This window comes from Mycteria americana, chromosome 21 (genome assembly GCF_035582795.1).
Source record: "Mycteria americana isolate JAX WOST 10 ecotype Jacksonville Zoo and Gardens chromosome 21, USCA_MyAme_1.0, whole genome shotgun sequence".
Classification (NCBI taxonomy): Eukaryota; Metazoa; Chordata; class Aves; order Ciconiiformes; family Ciconiidae; genus Mycteria; species Mycteria americana.
In genome coordinates, this window is record NC_134385.1 from 1,893,474 (window position 1) to 1,911,592 (window position 18,119).

General features: G+C 67.8%; 2 protein-coding genes across 2 annotated transcripts; both read left to right on the forward strand.

Moving 5' to 3' along the window:
- Positions 1–1,158: 1,158 nt before the first annotated feature.
- Positions 1,159–8,038, forward strand: DLGAP3 (DLG associated protein 3). Its single transcript, XM_075522241.1, has 10 exons — positions 1,159–2,175; positions 3,220–3,425; positions 3,858–3,972; positions 4,107–4,341; positions 4,830–5,170; positions 5,298–5,383; positions 6,080–6,504; positions 6,823–6,914; positions 7,115–7,258; positions 7,770–8,038. The coding sequence occupies exons 1-10, from the start codon at positions 1,159–1,161 to the stop codon at positions 7,986–7,988; spliced, it is 2,880 nt and encodes a 959-aa protein (XP_075378356.1). The 3' UTR covers positions 7,989–8,038.
- Positions 8,039–10,560: 2,522 nt separating this feature from the next.
- On the forward strand, positions 10,561–11,904 carry SMIM12 (small integral membrane protein 12). Its single transcript, XM_075522388.1, has one exon. It carries the CDS (start codon positions 10,861–10,863, stop codon positions 11,137–11,139), a length of 279 nt encoding a protein of 92 aa, XP_075378503.1. The 5' UTR covers positions 10,561–10,860; the 3' UTR covers positions 11,140–11,904.
- The last annotated feature ends 6,215 nt before the right edge of the window (positions 11,905–18,119 follow it).

Below are 18,119 nucleotides of genomic sequence, written 5' to 3' on the forward strand. Positions count from 1 at the left end.
GGCGCTGCTGCGGCCCCGTCTGCCGCTCGCCGCCAACGCGCGCATCGCCGTCCGCCCCCGCGCCCCGCGGGGGCCTCCAGCCCCTCTCCCCTCCCGGGGCTCCTCGGGGCAGGCGGGCTCTCCCTCCCCACGCGTCCCCAGCCCTCCCGGTGTCCCTCGTTTCCAATCCCCGTGTGCCGCAGGGACCGTCCCACGGTCACCTGTCCCCGCAGCCGGTCTCGGGGACGGGCTGCCCGCAGCACCCTGCCCAAATATGATAACAAGAGCATTAACGATGCCTGTAATTAGCCGAGCTACACTGGAGAATAAGTAATTTCCTCATTTACAGTCATACCAAAGGCAGAGCCTTTGAGGGACTGTAAGGAAGACAAACCTCCGTGGGTCCATGCAGCTCCGGCGGCTGGCGTGGGGCTCAGCCTGGCTCCGTGCCGTCCGTCCTCCTGCTTCTGCGTGGGGATGCCCCACACGCAGCGTAGCCATCTCCGCTCCCTGGCTCTCCATCCCTGGGGGCTGGCAGGGTCCTGGGGGCTGGCGGGGCGGCCGGTCGTGGGTCTCCATCCGCAGTCAGGTGCCACGGCCGGGGCCGTGCGGGGAGGACGGGCTGGATGGAGACATCAGAGCGTGGCCCCCCCCGCGCCCCGCGGCGGCTCATTAACGGCTCTGTGAATCGCAACGGCTGAAAAACTCAGCCAGAACCGTTTTCCTAATGGAGAAACACTTCATAATATTTGGTGTCGGAGAAGAAAACAAGTTTCTGATGATGGCAGCGTGTCCTCCCTCGCCGTCTGCAGGCCCCGCGCTGCCTGCATCGCTGCTGGCAGTGCCTTCTCCTTCCCGCTCCCCCCTTGGTGCTGCCCCCTCCAAGCAGCCGAGCCGGGGCTGACCCCGGGTGACCGGCCCCAGCACCGTGTCCCCCTCGCCCTGTGGACAGCCAGGTTTCTGGCACTCCAGCCCAGCTTCACAGGGGCTCAGCCAGGGCCAGATCCTGCCCCGGGAGCTTCCCGGCCCCCTCGGTCGGTCCCCGCGGGACAGCCCCAACGTTTCGCTGGCAGCGGGGTGCGGAGGGGAACGTGACGCTGTGCCTGTCCCTGTCCCCGCAGATGAGCCCGCAGGGACAACCCTGCAGGATGCCGAGGCTACGGGGTGGGTGCTGACACCATGAAGGGCTACCATGGGGAGCGTAGCCAGACACAGCCCTCCTCTGGCCACCGCTGCCGCTGCATCCCAGAGGACTGCGAGCATCCCGCCGACTACGTCCAGCACGGTCCCGAGGGCCGGCCGCCGTACCTCCTCAGCCCCAGCGAGCCGTGTTCCCTGGAGCATCCCTACTGCCCGGCACGGAGCCCCGGCGCGGCCAGCGAGTGCCCGGGCGGGCCCCTGAGCGAACCGCCCTCCGCCAGCGCCAGCAGCACCTTCCCAAGGATGCACCACGCGCAGCAGCCCTACGACTCCTGCGACGAATGCATGGCGACTGCCCACCCCGCCAGCAAGATCAACCGCCTGCCCCCCACGCTGCTGGACCAGTTTGAGAAGCAGCTGCCGCTGCACCACGACGGCTTCCACACGCTGCAGTACCCACGGGCCGGCGGTGCCGAGCCCCGCAGCGAGAGCCCCAGCCGCATCCGCCACCTCGTCCACTCCGTCCAGAAGCTCTTCGCCAAGTCCCACTCTCTGGAGGCGCCGGCCAAACGGGACTACAACGGTGCCAAGATGGACGGCCGCGGGGACGGCTACCACCACCACCACCACCACCACCATCACCACCACCAGTCCCGCCACGGCAAGCGCAGCAAGAGCAAGGACCGCAAGGTGGACTCCCGGCACCGGTCCAAGATGATGGGCTGGTGGAGCTCCGACGACAACCTGGACAGCGACAGCAGCTACATGGTGTCCGGCCGGCACGCCGCCGACCAGGGCACCCAGTACTGTGTGGACGCTCCCGAAAGTGCCTTCAGAGACTTGACCTTGAAGAGTCTAAAGGGTGGCGGGGAAGGAAAATGCCTGGCCTGTGCCGGCATGTCCATGTCTCTGGACGGCCAGACGCTCAAGAGGAGCGCCTGGCACACCATGACCGTCAGCCAGGCCCGTGAAGCCTACCCCAGCGCCGGCGGCACCGAGAAGACCTTGATGCTTCAGGAAGCAAAGGCCAAAGACCGAGCGTACCAGTACCTGCAGGTGAGGGGCCGGGCAGGGCAGGGGGCTGCTGTCCCGGGGACCATGGCCAGCGATGCCGTGGGGCGAGCCGGGGCTGGGACCCTGCATCCCAGCAGCTCCATGGGGATCCCTGGGGATGCTCCAGCTCCGCTCCGTGTCCCCAGCACCTGCACCCCATCCCCTGGGGTCCTGCACTGGTCCTTGCTGTCCCCTCGCCGGCAGTGCGGAGCCCCGTCTGCCGCCTCCTAGCCCGTGCCCGCTGGATTTGGGGTCGGACTGGCTCTGTCGGCTCGGGGCTGCCGGTGGCCCCGTGCCCGCTCCCTCCTCGTGGCTTTTATCCCGCTTGCGCCTGGCCGGGTGCCACCGCCTGCCTCATCACTGGGCTCCCTTCTAGGTCACCCCCCTTCCAATTAAAAATTAATTAACTCTTCTCTCCCTTTCCTGGGGGAAGGAGACAGGGAGCGGCAGTGCCGTGCTGGCCAGGGGCGCGGGGCGGCCAGGGGCCCCTCTCCGCCGGCAGCGGGGGCATCAGGGCAGGGTGCCGGCCCCACCGCCTTCCCCGTGGGGCCCGGGGGACACTGTTCCCCTGCCGCGGCCCGGTAAGGACCCCGTGGTGCCGGCGTCAGCGGCGCGTGGTGGGACCGTCGGCCGCTACGTCAGCCGGGCGGCTGCGCTGGCATGGGTGGGATTTGGCCCAGCCGTGCCTGCCGGGGGGGCTGCGAGGTGGGAGCGGCTGCACTGCCCCGCGTTTTGGGAACGGCCCCGCACGGGGCACGGGGAGCCGTGGCTCTTAGGAGGGATCAGCTCTCCTGGATTTCGGGGCTTTCCCAGGGGGTCAGAGCCCCCAGGGTCTGTCCCTGCAGCTCTGGGGTGCCGTGGGGAGGGCAGGGGAGCCGTGCCGGCACGTGCGCCGGCCTTGGGCCGTGCACACGTGCTGGGTTTGGGCCATGCGTGCACGCCAGGCTAGGGCTGGCACGTGCCATATGGCAGGCGCGGGGCTCGGCTCTGCGTCCCGACTGCGGGAGCCTGGCCACCGCGTCCTCCCACGCTTGCCTCCTGCCCCAGGTGCCACAGGACGAGTGGAGAGGGTACCCGGGGGCGGGCAAGGACGGGGAGATCCCCTGCCGGCGGATGCGCAGCGGCAGCTACATCAAGGCCATGGGCGATGAGGACAGCGCCGACTCGGACGCCAGCGCCAAAGTATCGCCCAGGGCGGCCACGCGGCGAGACAGCTACCGCCGCTCCTCCAGCGCTGACCAGGCCAGGACCAAGTAAGGGCTGTCGCCTCCCAGCCCTGTCTCAGCACCGCGGGGCCGTGGGCTGGGGCCCCCCGGGAGCTCCAGCTGCCCTTGGCGGGCACCGGGGGGGACGCGGCTGCGCTGGGCTTCGGGGTGGGACCTTGGCTGCAGCCGTGAGCGAAGGTTGGGGATGAGAGGCACGTTCAAAAGGAGGCGACTGGGATGCGACCCAGTCCTGGAGGGTGACAGGCTTGCTCCTCATCCGCGGCCCCGCTGTGTGCCCCTCTGGCAGCCCCGCGCTGCTGGGGGACGGGTGCGTGCCCCCAGGGCAGCGTTTCGGGGCAGTTAGGAGAGGGGTCAGCAGCGGCAGCTGGCGGGAGCATCGCTGCGGCTGCGTTTCCGAATGCTCTGCTTGAATATGTTGCTTTTGGTGCGATCCCTTCTATTCCCCCTGTCTCTCATTAGGTTTGCAAGTAGGCACTATTCTGATTCATATATCTGTAACTGTCCCAGCTGCTGCACGCCACCGCGAATGCTCCCGCGGGGACAGGGCTACGGGCGTTCCTTCACCACCGGCCAGGTAGGGCCCCACGTCACGGGTGCCGTGGGGCAGGTTGGGGCGGGGGGGTGGCGGTTGCTCTTCTGAGCATCTCCGGCCCCGCTTGGCCGCGGCTCTGGCTCGCCGCCCCCAGCCTCACCCGTTGCTCTCCCCAGATCAACGACGAGCTCAACCACCAGTTCGAGGCCGTCTGCGAGTCGGTTTTCGGCGAGGTGGAGTCGCAGGCGGTGGAGGCGCTGGACCTGCCCGGCTGCTTCCGCATGCGGAGCCACAGCTACCTGCGGGCCATCCAGGCGGGCTGCTCCCAGGACGACGACTGCCTCTCGCTCTTCTCCATGTCGGCCCCTTCCGGGCCGCCCATCACCAGCAGCATCCTGAAGCCCAGCACCTGTGAGTCCCGGGGGGTGGTGGGGCTCAGCCGCGCGAGGGACCCCCACGTCTCCCCCCCTGCTTGCCCGGGACTGCTGCTGCCCTCCCTCCTGCACGGCCCTGCGCAGCCCCCGGCACAGGGCGTGAGCATCCCGCTCATGGCTCAGTCCCGGTCAGGGGGCTGCTCTGTGCCCCCAGCGCCCGTCTGCCTTTCCCTCCTTCCCTCCACTTCTTTCCCCGTCTCTGCCCCTTGCTGGGTGCTGCAGCAACGTGGCCATCGTGGGTCTGGGGGTGGTTTCTGATCCTTTTCTGGGGATAAACCAGCCAAACGTCCCCTCTGAACTCCAGCCCCGATCTCAGCCGGCCGAGGTGCAAAGCCTGGGGGGCCGCGAGCCCCGCGCTGCGGGAGGAGGTGGGCACCGTTCCCCCGGGGCCCCCGTTCGCGGCGGGAAATGAGCAAGTGTCTGTGTTTTCACGCGCCTTTTCATCCTGCGCCTCTCCCACAACAGCCTTCAGTTACAGAAAAGCTCCACCTCCCATCCCTCCAGGAACCAAAGCCAAACCCCTCATCTCCGTCACGACGCAGAGCAGCACCGAGTCCACCCATGAGAGCTACCTGCCCGGCGAGGTTGCCCGCAGCCCCGCCTGGTCCAAAGACACCACGGCCCGTTGCAACTCGGCCGAGAGCCTGGAGAGCTCCAAGGTGACGGCCGTGGCCCTCAACCTGCCTCCGGTCCAGCCCCGCGCCGCTCCCAAGCCCTCCACGCTCATCATCAAGGCTATCCCCGGCCGGGAGGAGCTGAGGAGCTTGGCTCGGCAGCGGAAATGGCGTCCCTCCATCGGCGTCCAGGTGGGCTCCGCTCCTCCCTGCGTGCCGGCAGCCAGCTCCGAGCCTGCCTGAGTGGTGCGGGCGACGCCGAGCCCCCACGCTGCATCTCGGGGCCACCCTCCAGTGCTCTCCCTTTGCCCCTCCGCAGGTTGAAGCCATCTCCGACTCGGACACGGAGAGCCGGAGCCAGAGGGAGTTCCACTCCATCGGGGTGCAGGTGGAGGAGGACAAAAGGTACCGCACGGCTGGGCTGGGCTGAGACCTGCCATGCTCGCTGCACCGGGGGATTGGGTCCCCCTGGGGCTCTTTGAGCTGCCCCACAGCATCTTTTCCCTCTCTCCTCTGGCTGAGACCCCCAGAGCTCAGCACCATCCCTGTCCCGGGCTGGCTGCCCCCACCTGGGGCAGGATCTGGCCCTCCCTTTGCCCTTGCACCTCGCTGCTGCAAACGGACTGCCCGGGGAAGGGGCTCCCCTGCTCCCGCCCTGTGCTCGGGTCTCCTTCGCTGGGGCTCAGCCCTGGGGCTTGGACCCGGCCCAGGCGCAGATGAAACCTTTCGGCTTCTCTGCAACAACACATGACGTTTTGGCTGGGGTGGGAGTGCCGTGTGCCGGGACCTGCGTGGCCCACGGGAGGGGAGCTCCGGCAACGTGCCCACGCAGCCCCGGTGCTTGCTCCTCTCCATCCTCGGTCCAGCGCTGGTAGCCATGGAAACGGGCTAAGAGCAGAGGAGATGAGGGACCGATGGGTTGCGGCTGCTCAGGGCTGTCCCTATGGCCCCGAATGCTTGGGGGTCCAGACCGGCAACCCCAGCCCCATCCTGCCTGCGGGCACCCCTCACCCTGCCTGTGATGGTGCCCAGTGAGGGGACGGGGCGGCAGGACTGTCCTCGCTGGCCGTGAGGGTCCCCACGTGCTCTCACTCTCCCCAGGCGAGCGCGCTTCAAGCGCTCCAACAGCGTGACGGCGGGCGTGCAGGCGGACCTGGAGCTGGAGGGCTTCGCTGGCTTGGCCGTGGCCACTGAGGACAAAGCCCTGCAGTTCGGGCGCCCCTTCCAGCGGCATTCCTCGGAGCCCGAGTCCGGCCGGCAGTATGCGGTGTACAAGACGGTGCACACGCAGGGGCAGTGGGCGTACCGGGAGGACTACCAGCTGCAGTACGACACGGTGGAGGTGCCCCGGCGGGATGCCTGGATGGAGCGGGGCTCCCGCAGCCTCCCCGACTCTGGCCGTGCCTCCCCCTGCCACCGCGATGGGGAATGGTTCATCAAACTGCTGCAAGCGGAGGTGGAGAAGATGGAAGGCTGGTGCCAGCAGATGGAGAGGGAGGCCGAGGATTACGACCTGCCGGAGGAGAGTGAGTCGGGGGGATTTGCAGGGTCAGGAGGGACTGAGGCTCCCGTGGGGCTGGGGGGCACAGCCACGGTCCTCCAGTGCTCCCACCTTGGGACCACCTTGGAGCATCTCCCCTGCCAAGGCTAAAGAGGTTGGGCGAGGGCCAGAAACACTGGGAAACCCACTGGGACTAGTGGGGTCCAGAGGAGGGAGGAGAACCCGTGCGGGTCGGGGGGATCCGAGCTGTCCCGCTGCCCCCGAGGGGGTGCAGGTCCCCTCCACGCAAGGGAGAGGCTCCGTGCCCAGCGGGAGCGCTGACCGTCTGCTCTCCCCCCGCCAGTCCTGGAGAAGATCCGGAGTGCCGTGGGCAGCGCCCAGCTCCTCATGTCCCAGAAGGTGCAGCAGTTTTACCGCCTCTGCCAGCAGAACATGGTGAGTGCCGGGCAGCGGTGCCATGGGGTCAGCCGTGGTGGGCAGGGAGTCTTGTACCCTTAGCTGGTGGACAAGGGACTTTGTAACGCCCTGGGGGAGAGCCAGACAGAGAGCCCCCCAGAATGTGGGGGTGGGATGGCTGCGTGGCCAGTAGAGCCGATGTCCCGCAGGCGGGCGTGGGTGACACTCTGTCCCCGCAGGATCCCAACGCGTTCCCTGTGCCCACCTTCCAAGACCTGGCCGGCTTCTGGGACCTCCTGCAGCTCTCCATCGAGGATGTCAGCATGAAGTTCGCGGAGCTCCAGCAGCTCAAGGCCAATGGGTGGAAGATCGTGGAGCCCAAGGTAAGGGCAGGGCTCTGCCGCTGGCGCTTGTCCCCTGTCACCTCTCCCTCCTTCCTCCCCAAGCACATCTGTCCCCAAACCGCCGCTGCCGGGCTGTTGCCAGTGACTGCTTTTAGCAAACGCTTGAAAAACAAAAATATGGGAAAAATGAGGCTAAAGAAGGGGCTGTTCCCCCGCTGCAGTCTCGCAGCCGGCTCGCTGGGTGTTTCTGGGCAGCGCTGCCTGCAAAGGGCCAGGCAGGGTCTCGGCGCAGGCAGGGCCAGCGCGCTGCGGGTGCCTTCACGCCCGTGCAGATGGATGAAGGGATGCTCGGCCCTGCCTCGCAGCTCGGTGCAGTGCAGGAGGGGCGTGGGGCCATCTCGCCGTGGCTTTGGCTTTGCCACCCACGGCAGTGCCGTGCACGAAGGTACACGTGTCCCGCACGCCCGCCGGCTGTGCTGAGCCCGCCGGGACACTGTTCCCTGGAGGTCCCGGCCCCGCGCCCGCCCTGAAGCCCCCATTGTCTGTGCAGGAGGAGAAGAAGGTGCCTCCCCCGATACCAAAGAAGCCGCCGCGCTCCAAGGTGCACCCGGTGAAGGAGCGCTCCCTGGACTCGGTGGACCGGCAGCGGCAGGAGGCCCGCAAGCGGCTCCTGGCAGCCAAGCGAGCTGCCTCCTTCCGCCAGAGCTCGGCCACCGAGAGCGCGGACAGCATCGAGATCTACATCCCCGAGGCGCAGACCCGGCTGTGACCGCAGCCTCCGCTTTTCTACCCGGACTGGACGGCGCGGCCGTAGCTCACTGTGATGGGGAGCCGCGGGGACACCCTGGGGCAGCTCTTGGCCCCACTCACAGCTTCTCTCTTTTCTATCGTAGACCTTTCGTGGATCCGACGGCGGGTGAACGCAAGCCCGGTTCTGCCCCGTCCCGTTGCCCCCCCGCCCGCATGCCCCTGCCAGCCTCTCCCGGGGTCCGGGGCTCTCCCTCCCTCTGTCCTCCCTGGGGCCGTGTCCCAGCTCTCTCTGTCCCCTTCCCAGCCCCCCCCAGCCCTTCTGCACCCCCCCTAGCCTGCGTCCCAACCGAAAGAGAGGTGACCCTCGGCCCCCAGCCCTGCCGGGCTGGAGGGGAGGGGGCTGCAGGCAGGCCCCCACCTCTCTGTACTCAGTGCAATCCCCCAGCGCACGGCAGGGACGGGCCCCCCAGCCCCTGCCTGGCCGGAGCCCCCCCAGCCCCGCTCCCCGGCCCTGCTGGCACGAGGCTTTGGGACGCGGTGGGGACAAGGGGCTCCCCCGCGCTGCCCCCGCCTGCCTCCGGCTCGGCTGCCGTGGGGGACCCGGGGCTCCTTCCCCTATATACCTATATAAATATAACCTGAGGAATAAACCAGAAACTACACGTGACCAGCGCTGTGTTCTGGCTGGTGGGACGGACCAGAGCAGCAGAAACCCCCGGTCACGGCGGGCCGCCCCGCTTCCCTCGCACAGAGCATCGCGATGCGCTTCCATTCCCGCTCAGCCCTCCTTCCCCATCAGTCTGTCCCTCCATCCGTCTGTCCTTCCCTCAAGCCAGCCTGGAGTCTGGGAGCACCTCTGCAGCGTGGCACTAGCCGGGGCTGGGGGGTACGGTCCCGCTGTGCCTTGCCACCGGTGGGAGACGCTTCCCTGGTGTGCGAGCGAGGTGGCAGTGGTGGGGAGACCTGCCTGCAGCCCCTTTGCGCCCGCGGTGCCAGGGACCACGGTGGCTCTGCCCTGTGCCGGGCTCGGTGCCGTGGGACAGGAGCGTGGACGTGGCCAGCAGCTGCCCCTTGAGTGCGGGGCTGCTAGAGATCACCCCGGGGGGGTCACCCCTTCTCCCCGAGCGCCCGGTGCCCCGCGGGGGTGGGACACCCCAGGACGGGGCTGTCGTGCGCCTGGTGCCCCGCGGGGCCGGGGGACCCCCCAGGGTGCTGCTGCTCCCAGCTCCCCCATCGCTGCGCACAGACCCGGGAGCAGGGTCGGGGGTCCCCAAGGTCCCCTCAAGGGCAGAGCAGCAGGTTGCATCTGCCCCGTCCCCATCCCTGGTCCCTCTCTGAGCATCCTGTCCCCCACCGTGTCCCTTTTGGTGACAGAAGGGGGAAGACGCTGTCCCCGACCCTGACCCTGCCATGCCAGCAGCCCCCTGCAGCATCACCAGCCACACCCCAGGCAGAGCCGGTGGGTGCCGGGCAGCTCCCGAAATCCGGGGCCAAACCTCGCCCCGGGCCCTCGGGCAGGGCGGTGGGATCGGAGGCAGCTGGGGGGACCCAGCTCGTGCCCCCCATGTAGCCGGGGGGGCCGGGGCCAAGCAGGGGGATGCCTTGCCGGGGGTCCCTCGCCCCGGGGGTCGGTGCTAAACACCTCCGGGACGGTAGCGCCCGCTCAGCCACCCGAAGCCCTTTCCCACCCCAGTCCCCCCTGCACCCCAGATTTAGGGACGTGCCTGGGAAGGGCCCCCCGGCCCCCGCCCCGGCCAGCGCCGTGCAGTGACCGTGACACGTGGCTCCCTTTTTATTGTAATGAACCGCTGCAATTAATAAAGATGACTTTGGTTACTCCGGGCCAGCGGCCACCTCCCTGTGGGGACGCGGCCAGCGTCGGGCTCGCCTTTTCCCCGTCTGCCGCCCCTTCGTGTCCGTGGGGTGGGAGAGGGGGTGTCCGTGGGGTGGGAGAGGGGTGTCCGTGGGGTGGAAGAAGGGTGTCCGTGGGGTGGGAGAGGGGTGTCCGTGGGGTGGGAGATGGGCTCTTGCTGGGGCAGGAGTGGACCTCCCTGTGGGGTAGCTGGGAGATCCCCGTGGGTCTCTCCCTGTGGATCTCCCCGTGGGTCTTTTCCTGTGTGTCCCCCCATGGCTCTTTCCCTGTGGATCTCCCCATGAGTCTCCCTGTGGGTGTCTCCCTGTGGGTATCCCCGTGGGTCTTCCTGTGGGCGCCTGTGTGGATCTCCCCATGGCTCTCTCCCTGTGGGTCTCTCCCCCTGTGAGTCTCTCCCCGTGGCTGTCCCCGTGGGTCTCCCCACGGGTGTCTCCAGGTGGCTCTCCCCCCCAGGTCTCCCCGTGGGTATCTCCCCGGGGCTCTCCCCGGGGCTCTCTCCCTGTGGGTTACCCCGTGGCTGTCTCCCTGGGGCTCTCTCCCCCGCGGGTCTCCCCCCGTGGGTCTCCCCCCGTGGGTCTCCCCGCCTCCGCCCGCTCCGCTCCTCCAGCGCCGCCGGTCCCGCGCTGTCCGCCAGGGGGCAGCACCGCCCCGCCGGGCCGCGGGGGCGCCTCGCTTGGCCGCGCTCCCGCCCGCCGCCGCTGACCGGAAGGGGCGGGGCGACGGCGGCGGCGGCGGCAGCGGCGGCGGCGGCGGCCGGGCCCAGGTGAGCGGGGCCGCCCGGGGCTCGCTCCGGCTCCGGCTCCGGCTCCGGCTGCGGGGGAGCCCCGCGGGGGCCGGGCGGGGGTCCCGGCGCGGCCCAGGCGCGGCCCGATTCCCGCGGGTCGGTGGTGCGGCCCGCCCGGTGCGGCCTTGCCCGCCGGAGCCTCGCCCGGGCGCTGCCGGCCCGCAGGCCGCGGGGGGCCGGGCCCAGCTTGTGACCGGCGCGTTTCGCCCCCTGCCAGGCGCAGCCCCCGGCGCCATGTGGTCCGTGCTCTGGGCGGCCGTGCGCTCCAAGGCCCCGTACGTCACCTTCCCGGTGGCCTTCGTGGTGGGGCTGGTGGGCTACCACCTGGAGTGGTTCCTCCGCGGCCACCCCTCGCCCACGGCCGAGGAGGAGAAGAGCATCTCGGAGCAGCGGGAGGACCGCAAGCTGCAGGAGATCGCGGGCAAGGACCTGACCAACGTGGTCAGCCTGAAGGACAAGCTCGAGTTCGCCCCTCGGGCCGTGCTGAACAGGAACCGCCCGGAGAAGAGTTAATTAATAACGTGGTGGGGGCAAACGCGGGGCCCCGGAGCGACCGTCCTCGGGGCTGGGGCCGGCCGCGGAGGGCTGTGTCCCGCAGCACCGTGCTGGGGACTCCCCTGTCACCTTGCACGTCTTCCACCAGCCTCCCTCCTGCACCGGGCCGTACCTGGGCTGTGCCCGCTGCTGCTGCTCTTCACCCTCCCGGGGCCCTCCGGAGGGTCAGGGTTTGCCCACCCCACGGATGCGCTCAAGATATGGCACCCAGACCTCCCCTGTGGCAGAGCGGGCAGGGAGCCGTGCTTTGGAGGTGGAACGTGTCTGAAACTCGTCAGCTCTCGGTCTGTCCCGGCCCCTGAACCACGAAACCCTCTCGGCCTGGTTCCACCCACGTCTCTTAGGTTTGGTTTCTTCCATGGCGTGAAGATAGAAGAAACTTGGACCTGAGTGACGTGGGGTGGGGGTCAGGCTAACCACCTGCAGCAGGAGGACCTGCCGTCCTGCTTGCAGCTCTCCCGTGGCTCTTTGTGAACCCCGACCACAGCACCGCGCTACCATGTTACACCCACGGGAGCATGAGCAGCGGTGGAGATCTCTGGGGAACCCCTCTCTGCATCATCGCCAGGCTTCGCAGTGAGGAACGGGGACGGGGGGAGGTGGAAGTCCTGGCCCTGCTTCCGTAGTGGAGCTCGGAGCGTGGCGGTGGCTTTGGGCTGGTGTGTAGAGAATGGGGAGATCTCTGCCCCGTACGGGAACAGCCAGAATAAACTTCTGTCAGTCCTTGGGCCTCTGTGTCTTCTGCATCAGCACCTGGCCCTAACGCTGGCTCAGAGCATGTTTCTGCTCCCCATGTTTTCAAGAAGCAATGCCTTCTACAGTGGGAGAAATGCCATCGTTCCTGGCCAGGCACTGACCTCAGGGCCTGGCAACAGGGTGGCAGGCAGGAAGGAGGGGGAGGCACCAAAATCCCAGCCCGTGCTGAGGTTGTGCCGCCCTCCCAGCTCCCCCGGCCACGTCATCTGCTTCCCTTCGACCTCCTTATCTAGACAAGAAGGGCTGTGGCAGCGCTGGCTGGGGTCCCAGGGGACAGGGGGGTCCTGCTGTGCTGCTGAGCAGGGCAGTGCGTGGCAGGAGAGGCTGGCAGCGAGCGCTGGGGACTGGTGGCTGGTGTCCCCTCCAGCCTCGGGCATCAGCGGCACAGCAGGACCAAACCCCAGCGAGAGCTGCCCGAGCAGGGCCAGCTGGTAACTGTGCCGCCGCTCTCTGCCGGCTGCGTGCCGGGGCCGTAGCCGGGGTTATCGCTGCCTCCTGGCTTGTTTTTTCCCCTGGTGCCTGAGCGAGGCCTAGCTGCTGCCCTGGCCCGGCCTTCCCCTCCCGGGGACGATAAATCTGCCGTGTCTGGTGCAAAGCCCTGAGGTCAGCAGCCAGTTCAGCGTTTCGCATCGCTCCGTCCCGCTTCCTCGGGGCCAGCTCCTGCCCCGCTGACAGCTTTACTGCTGGCCCTGCCCGGCCGTGTTTACCTCCCGATCGGCTGTCCTTGGGCTGGATCGCTGCCCGCCAGCTGGGCTCACAGCCCGGCACCGCCGGGAACTCGCAGGCCTTTGCCGTTGGAGTGTGCGAGGGCAGCTGAGGCTGGGTTAGAAGGTGCAGGAGGAGTCTAGGGGCGAAGCAAAGGCTGTCCCAGCCCTGCCCCACTGCTGCCTCCTGCACTAGGGCTCACAGCACCTCTTCTGCCACTGCCCCAGCCCCCCGGCAGGCTGGCACTGTCCCCTGGGCTAGCCCCTGCCCTTGGCCTCTTGCTTTCCCAGCCTGGCTGTGGGGTGATGCTGGGCGATGGCTGTTCACTATTGTGCACCAGGGTGGGAACAGTCCCGTCCCTTCCCCCAGCTGGGACCAGCTGAACCCCGCTCGGAAATGTCTTCCGAAATGCCTTTGTTCACCCCACGACGGAGCAGCTCCCTTGGCTGTTTATAGCCCATTGATCTGCCTGTTCCCAGGGCCGGCTGGGCACAATCAGGCTTTGTCGGGGCCTCGCTGCCCTGTTTCCTCCCCTGGGCCCACGCAGTGTCGGTCGGGGGGGCTGCTCCGTCACGGCACTGGAGCAACGTCCTTGGGAAGGGCTGAGCCCCAGCAGCGGCTGCGCGGGCACCGATGGCACCTGGCTGGGCGGCCCCTGCCCTGCTCCTGCTGCGGCTGCCTTGCTGCTCCTGCTGCGTTTCCAGCTGGTTTCCATGTGTCTGGGGGACTCCTGTCCGTCCCCACGGCAGACGTCGGCGTTGCTGCGGTGCCGTGGTTCCCCGCAGGCGCTGGGGCAGGGGCGAAACCGCTTCCCAGAGACCGGTTGCCTTTCTCCTAAACCCTCGGTACCGTAAACCCACCCTTCCTCCCATTGAATCCCAACAATGTGCTGCCTGGGAAGCGTCGGCTGGACAAGAATAGGAGCCGGCAAGCACTCAGGGCTGGGGCGAGCAGCCACGGTGGCTCACAAAGAGCAAGAGGAAGCTTTGGTGAATAAACCATTATGGCAAAAAACTGGGTTCTCAAGCCTGCACACAACTGCTCGAGCGCAAGTCCTTGTGCTGGTCCAGCACGTTTGTGATCCAGCAGTTCCCAGCACGGCACAGCCGGGCGTTGCAGCGGGAGCGTGGCAAGGAGCTGTGCCAGCGTGCAGGGAGTCCCACGCCTGGCCTGGAGGCTGGTGTTTTGCGGGAGAGCATCCTCCCAGGGCTTGTCTGGCTTTGGGGAAGTTCCTGCGGCCGGGGCCAGCTGCGGCTGCACTGTGCCGCAGGGCAGGGGTTGAATCCGGCAGCTGCAGAAGCGCTGCCTGTCCCTGCCCAGCCCCAGGCGGCCATGCCCCAGGCTTGGGGAGAGCAAGCCAGCTGCTCTGCTCTTGGCACGGCCCTGCTGCCTTGCTGCTTCCTCCCTGCCGGCTCCGAGGACGGCTGCAGCTCCCGGGCTGACCCTCTGCCCTGCCCAGGGCCGGGTTTGCTCCCAGGGGTCCGTCACGAACAGCTTGTGAGAGGAGCAGGTGGCGGTTTCCAGAAGCAGGATGCAAGGAGCAAGCCGGGGCCGTGCCGGGGGGCGGGTGTTGGCCCAGGGGGGCCAGGGCAGCTGCTGTGCAGGCAAGGGTGGGGGGGCCCACCGGCTGCTCGGCACGGCTCGGCACACCTGGACGGCCACAGCGGACGTCCGGTTAGCTCAGAGCAGGGATGCACCAGCTGCACGGGGCTGGGGATGCTGTGACCCTGTGCTGGCACAAGGGCTGCTGAAAGCCATGAGTCCCTTCTTCAAGGCCCGGAGCGACGATGCTTTGGAAAGGAGCGGTGGGGGGGGGGGACTGGAAAGGGGGAGCTGGGGCCCGCAGGGACTCATGCTCCTGTGTCCCGGCCTGGAGCAGCGCAGTCACCCCAGGGCGCCCAGGACATGCATGCGGTGCGGTGTCCCCGCAGCCCCGGGACACAGAGGGTGCTTCCCCCCCCGCCGGCTGCACTGGAGAGCAAATGGCGTGTGTCCCCGGCGCGTCCCCCGCAGCCCCTGGGGACGCGCGCTCCCTGCCCCGGCCAGCTGCGGCTGTTTTCCCAGGCTCTAGTTTTGCCCTTTCCCTGAGCGCAGCCGAGCCCTTTCCCAGCCGCCTCGTCTCTCCTCTTCCTCCCACGGCGCAGGTCTGCCATGCTGTGCCTGACAGCTCATTTCTACGGCCAGCAAAAGCCCTGAAGTGCTGTGAGAGAGGAGCAGCTCTGCTCCACAGAGCCACATCCCCCGAGCCCTAGCCAAGGACAGCTACGGCAGGACACATTCCCTTCCCACTCGGCATCGCCTCTTCTTGCGGCCGCAGCTCAGGGCTGAGTCCCCATCCCCAGCACCCTGAGGCCACTGTGGCTCCTTGCTTTTAGACCACATCGACCTCCCCGCACCAGGAAAAACCCCTGGCTATGCTGGCAGCAGCCTCTGCCCTCCCAGTCCTGCACCGGGACGATGCCCTGAGCCACTGGCAAGGGCAGGACCGATCCCAGCGTGGGCATGGGGTGCCGGCCGCCACTGTCCCGCTGCCTCTGTGCGAGGAAGCGGCTGGAGGAGAGCGACAATGTCAGGATGCGGGAAGTCGTCGGGGCTATTGAGTGCGTTTCCTCCCGCCCGCGGTTCTCACACGGGGCCACATTGTCTGCCATGCCCGCGCGTGGAGGGCTAAATATAACCCCGCGCCGGGGACGGGCCCCAGGGAGGAAGGGAGCTGTTTGGGGTTTGCTTTTCCTTCATTGTACACTATTGGCAGTGACGCTGGTCGTGGGGCAGGATTGTACCTGGTTTGGTGTTGCCTCAATGGTGGGTCTGTGGGCAGGGGGTGCCGGGGCTCAGGTCCATGCCTGGCCCAGGAGGATGCTCCTGCCTGCGCCCGCTCCCCCGAGGGGCTGCGGGAAACAGGGCACTGGGGGGCTGCGGGCAGAGCCCTGGGCACAGATGGGGCCCCGGTGGGATGGGGGGGATACACACCGTGCTGTGGCCCCGGCTGGCATCCCCCTGCCCAGCCCTCTGCCCTTCCTCCCCTCTCAGCTGTGATTTTCCTCCTGCCGCGGCTTTTCCTGCGAGCGGGTCAGCTTTAGACACTTGCTATTTTCTGTGTGCTGGGAAAGCTTAAAAATAAACTCCTTGGTGCTCAGCCAGCAGCTCTGGCAGAGCCTTGCAGGCACGACATACTGTGGCAGCCCTCACGGCTCCTCTTCCCCATCCCAGGGCAGGATAGTGCAGTGGGAGCCCAGCACGGACTGGTCCTAACTGGGATGAGGGCAGGAACCTCCCTGCAAACCTGTGGCTGTGAGGTAGAGCCACTGGCACAGGCTCCTGGGGACCGTGGCTGGTGTTAGACCAATATCCCCAGCAGGAACTGGGGTCCCAGGACCGACAGAGCCGCCCCAAAGCCTTTCCTGCCTCAGGGGATGCTCCAAGCAGCCACCCCCCCCCCCCCCCCCCCCCGAGCATCCTCCCGAAGCGCTGGCGAGAAGCAGAGGGGTGCACAGCAGTGCTGGCCATGCACCCAAGGAACACCCCACGCCTGTGCACCCCCAGCCTCAGGCTGTTGGCAGTCAGGTGCGCATCCGTCTGTCTGTCCACCTCTCTCCCTCTTCTTTTCGCTACTTTGGTCACATCACATCCCCCTCCGGGCACTCGCTTTCTTCCAGGAGCCGAGGATGCAGGAGCAGCCCCAGGGCACTGCCGGCACGCTGCCGAGGAAGGCAGCCTGGCTCCTGTGCCGTGGCACAGCGCTCGCCCAGTTAGTTCTGGGGGGGCTGCGGCTGCGCCTTGGAAAGTACATCCAGCCTTGGGCTGGGATAAACCCTACAGGGCTCTTAGGTGGGAGTACAAAAGCTGCCCTCCCCCAAAACCCATGCTGAGGGCAATGCCAGCGTGGGGCTCACAGCCTGTGAGCGGCCACGGGAACAGCCCCACGGCGCTCCCACCCCACGGCCGTACCCAGGGAGCTGCTGCCGTCCTGCCTGGGCGGCTGCGGTGGGTCCCGGTGCCCGCTTGTCAGGACACGTACTCAGGGCTGTGCTCGCTGCCCGTTATCCCGGAGCTGGGTCTCGGGCATGGCCATGGCGAGCCCCTCACCGCAGCCCCCAGGCTGCCCATGCCACCGCAGGGCTCAGCACCACGGTGCAGGGCTGGGCGTTGGGGCAGCGAGTGCCATTCCCAGAACGAGACCGGAGGGGCCTGTTTACTCAGGAGGGAGCACGGAGGTGTGAGAAAGGCCGTGCGTGTCCGGCCAGCCGCTATCTGTCCCCAGGCTGTGCCAAAGGGCTTCGCCGGGCCAGCCTGCACCCTTATCAGCTGCAAACTTTTATTTGCCTAAGGGCCGCCCGCCCGCCTTCTGGGGGGCTGCTGCCAGCACCGGCCCCCGCTGCCGCCCCCTCCCCGGCCCCGCCGTGCAGGTGAGCCCCTCGCTGTTGTTGTTGGCGTGTGCTGCGGGCAGGTCCCGCCGGCGCGGGGTCACGCTGGCCACCCCGAGCTGCCTTGTCACAACACAGGAACAATAGCGGGGCCGGAGCCGTGTTTGCGCAGCGCCCGTGGCCGGGCATCGTGTCCAGGCAAGGGGGCTCTCGGCCGTCTTGTTTTCCACCTTGCAGGGCCGTTCGGAAAAGCGTGATGCTCCCCAGTGCCAACAAAAATATCAGCCCAGGAGAGGGGAGGCGAGCAGGGGAGCGCTGCCGGCGGGTAAACACAGAGCATGGCTGCACCGTTACCTTTCACACAGGCATTTCCTCCCGGCCGAGCATGTGGGGCTGCTCTCCCCAGAAAGCCACAGCACTCCGGGGTTTTGCAGCTCTGCTGATGCCTGGGGAGCACTGGGCTGTGGTCCCCCATTGCACTGGGGTGCCCCGGGGGGCCCCCACCGGGCAACAGTGGGAGCAGGGCAGGGTCCCTCCAGAGATGGTGGGAGCAGGGCAGGGTCTGTCTGGAGGGGATGTGCCCCAGCATCCTCGTGGAGGGCACAGGGGAGGGCTGAGAGCTACTAGTGTGCACCCCAGACCCCCACCCTGGGGGATTTTAGCCCCCCTCATCCCCAGCAGGGACAGAAGCCAAGGGCAGGCTGGGCCACCAGCCCAGGCTCTGCACCGAGGGCAGCACAGCCGGGTGCCTCCCTCTCCGCTTCCTCCAGTGGCCGATGGCAGCGATATTGTCCCGTATCACCCATATTTCATTTTCCCTAGGGTATTTTTAGCCCGTCCCACCCACACTGAAGAGGCCCTCAGCAGAGAGCAGGCTCTGCCCTGGGCTGGCTTGGCTGGAGAAACTAAACAACAGCCCCAGCCGCATTGTGTGCCTTTATCTGTGGCTCATTTCCACCTATTATGCAGCCGTGAGCAGCTCCACGGCCTCCACTGGGTTTATCTGCAGCAGAGCTAGGGCAGAGAGGCTGGCTGCAGGGCCGAGCTCCGCTTTCAGCCACCCGCAGCCTGCGCCACGACGGCCCTGCGACAGCCGCTGGACTGACGCTG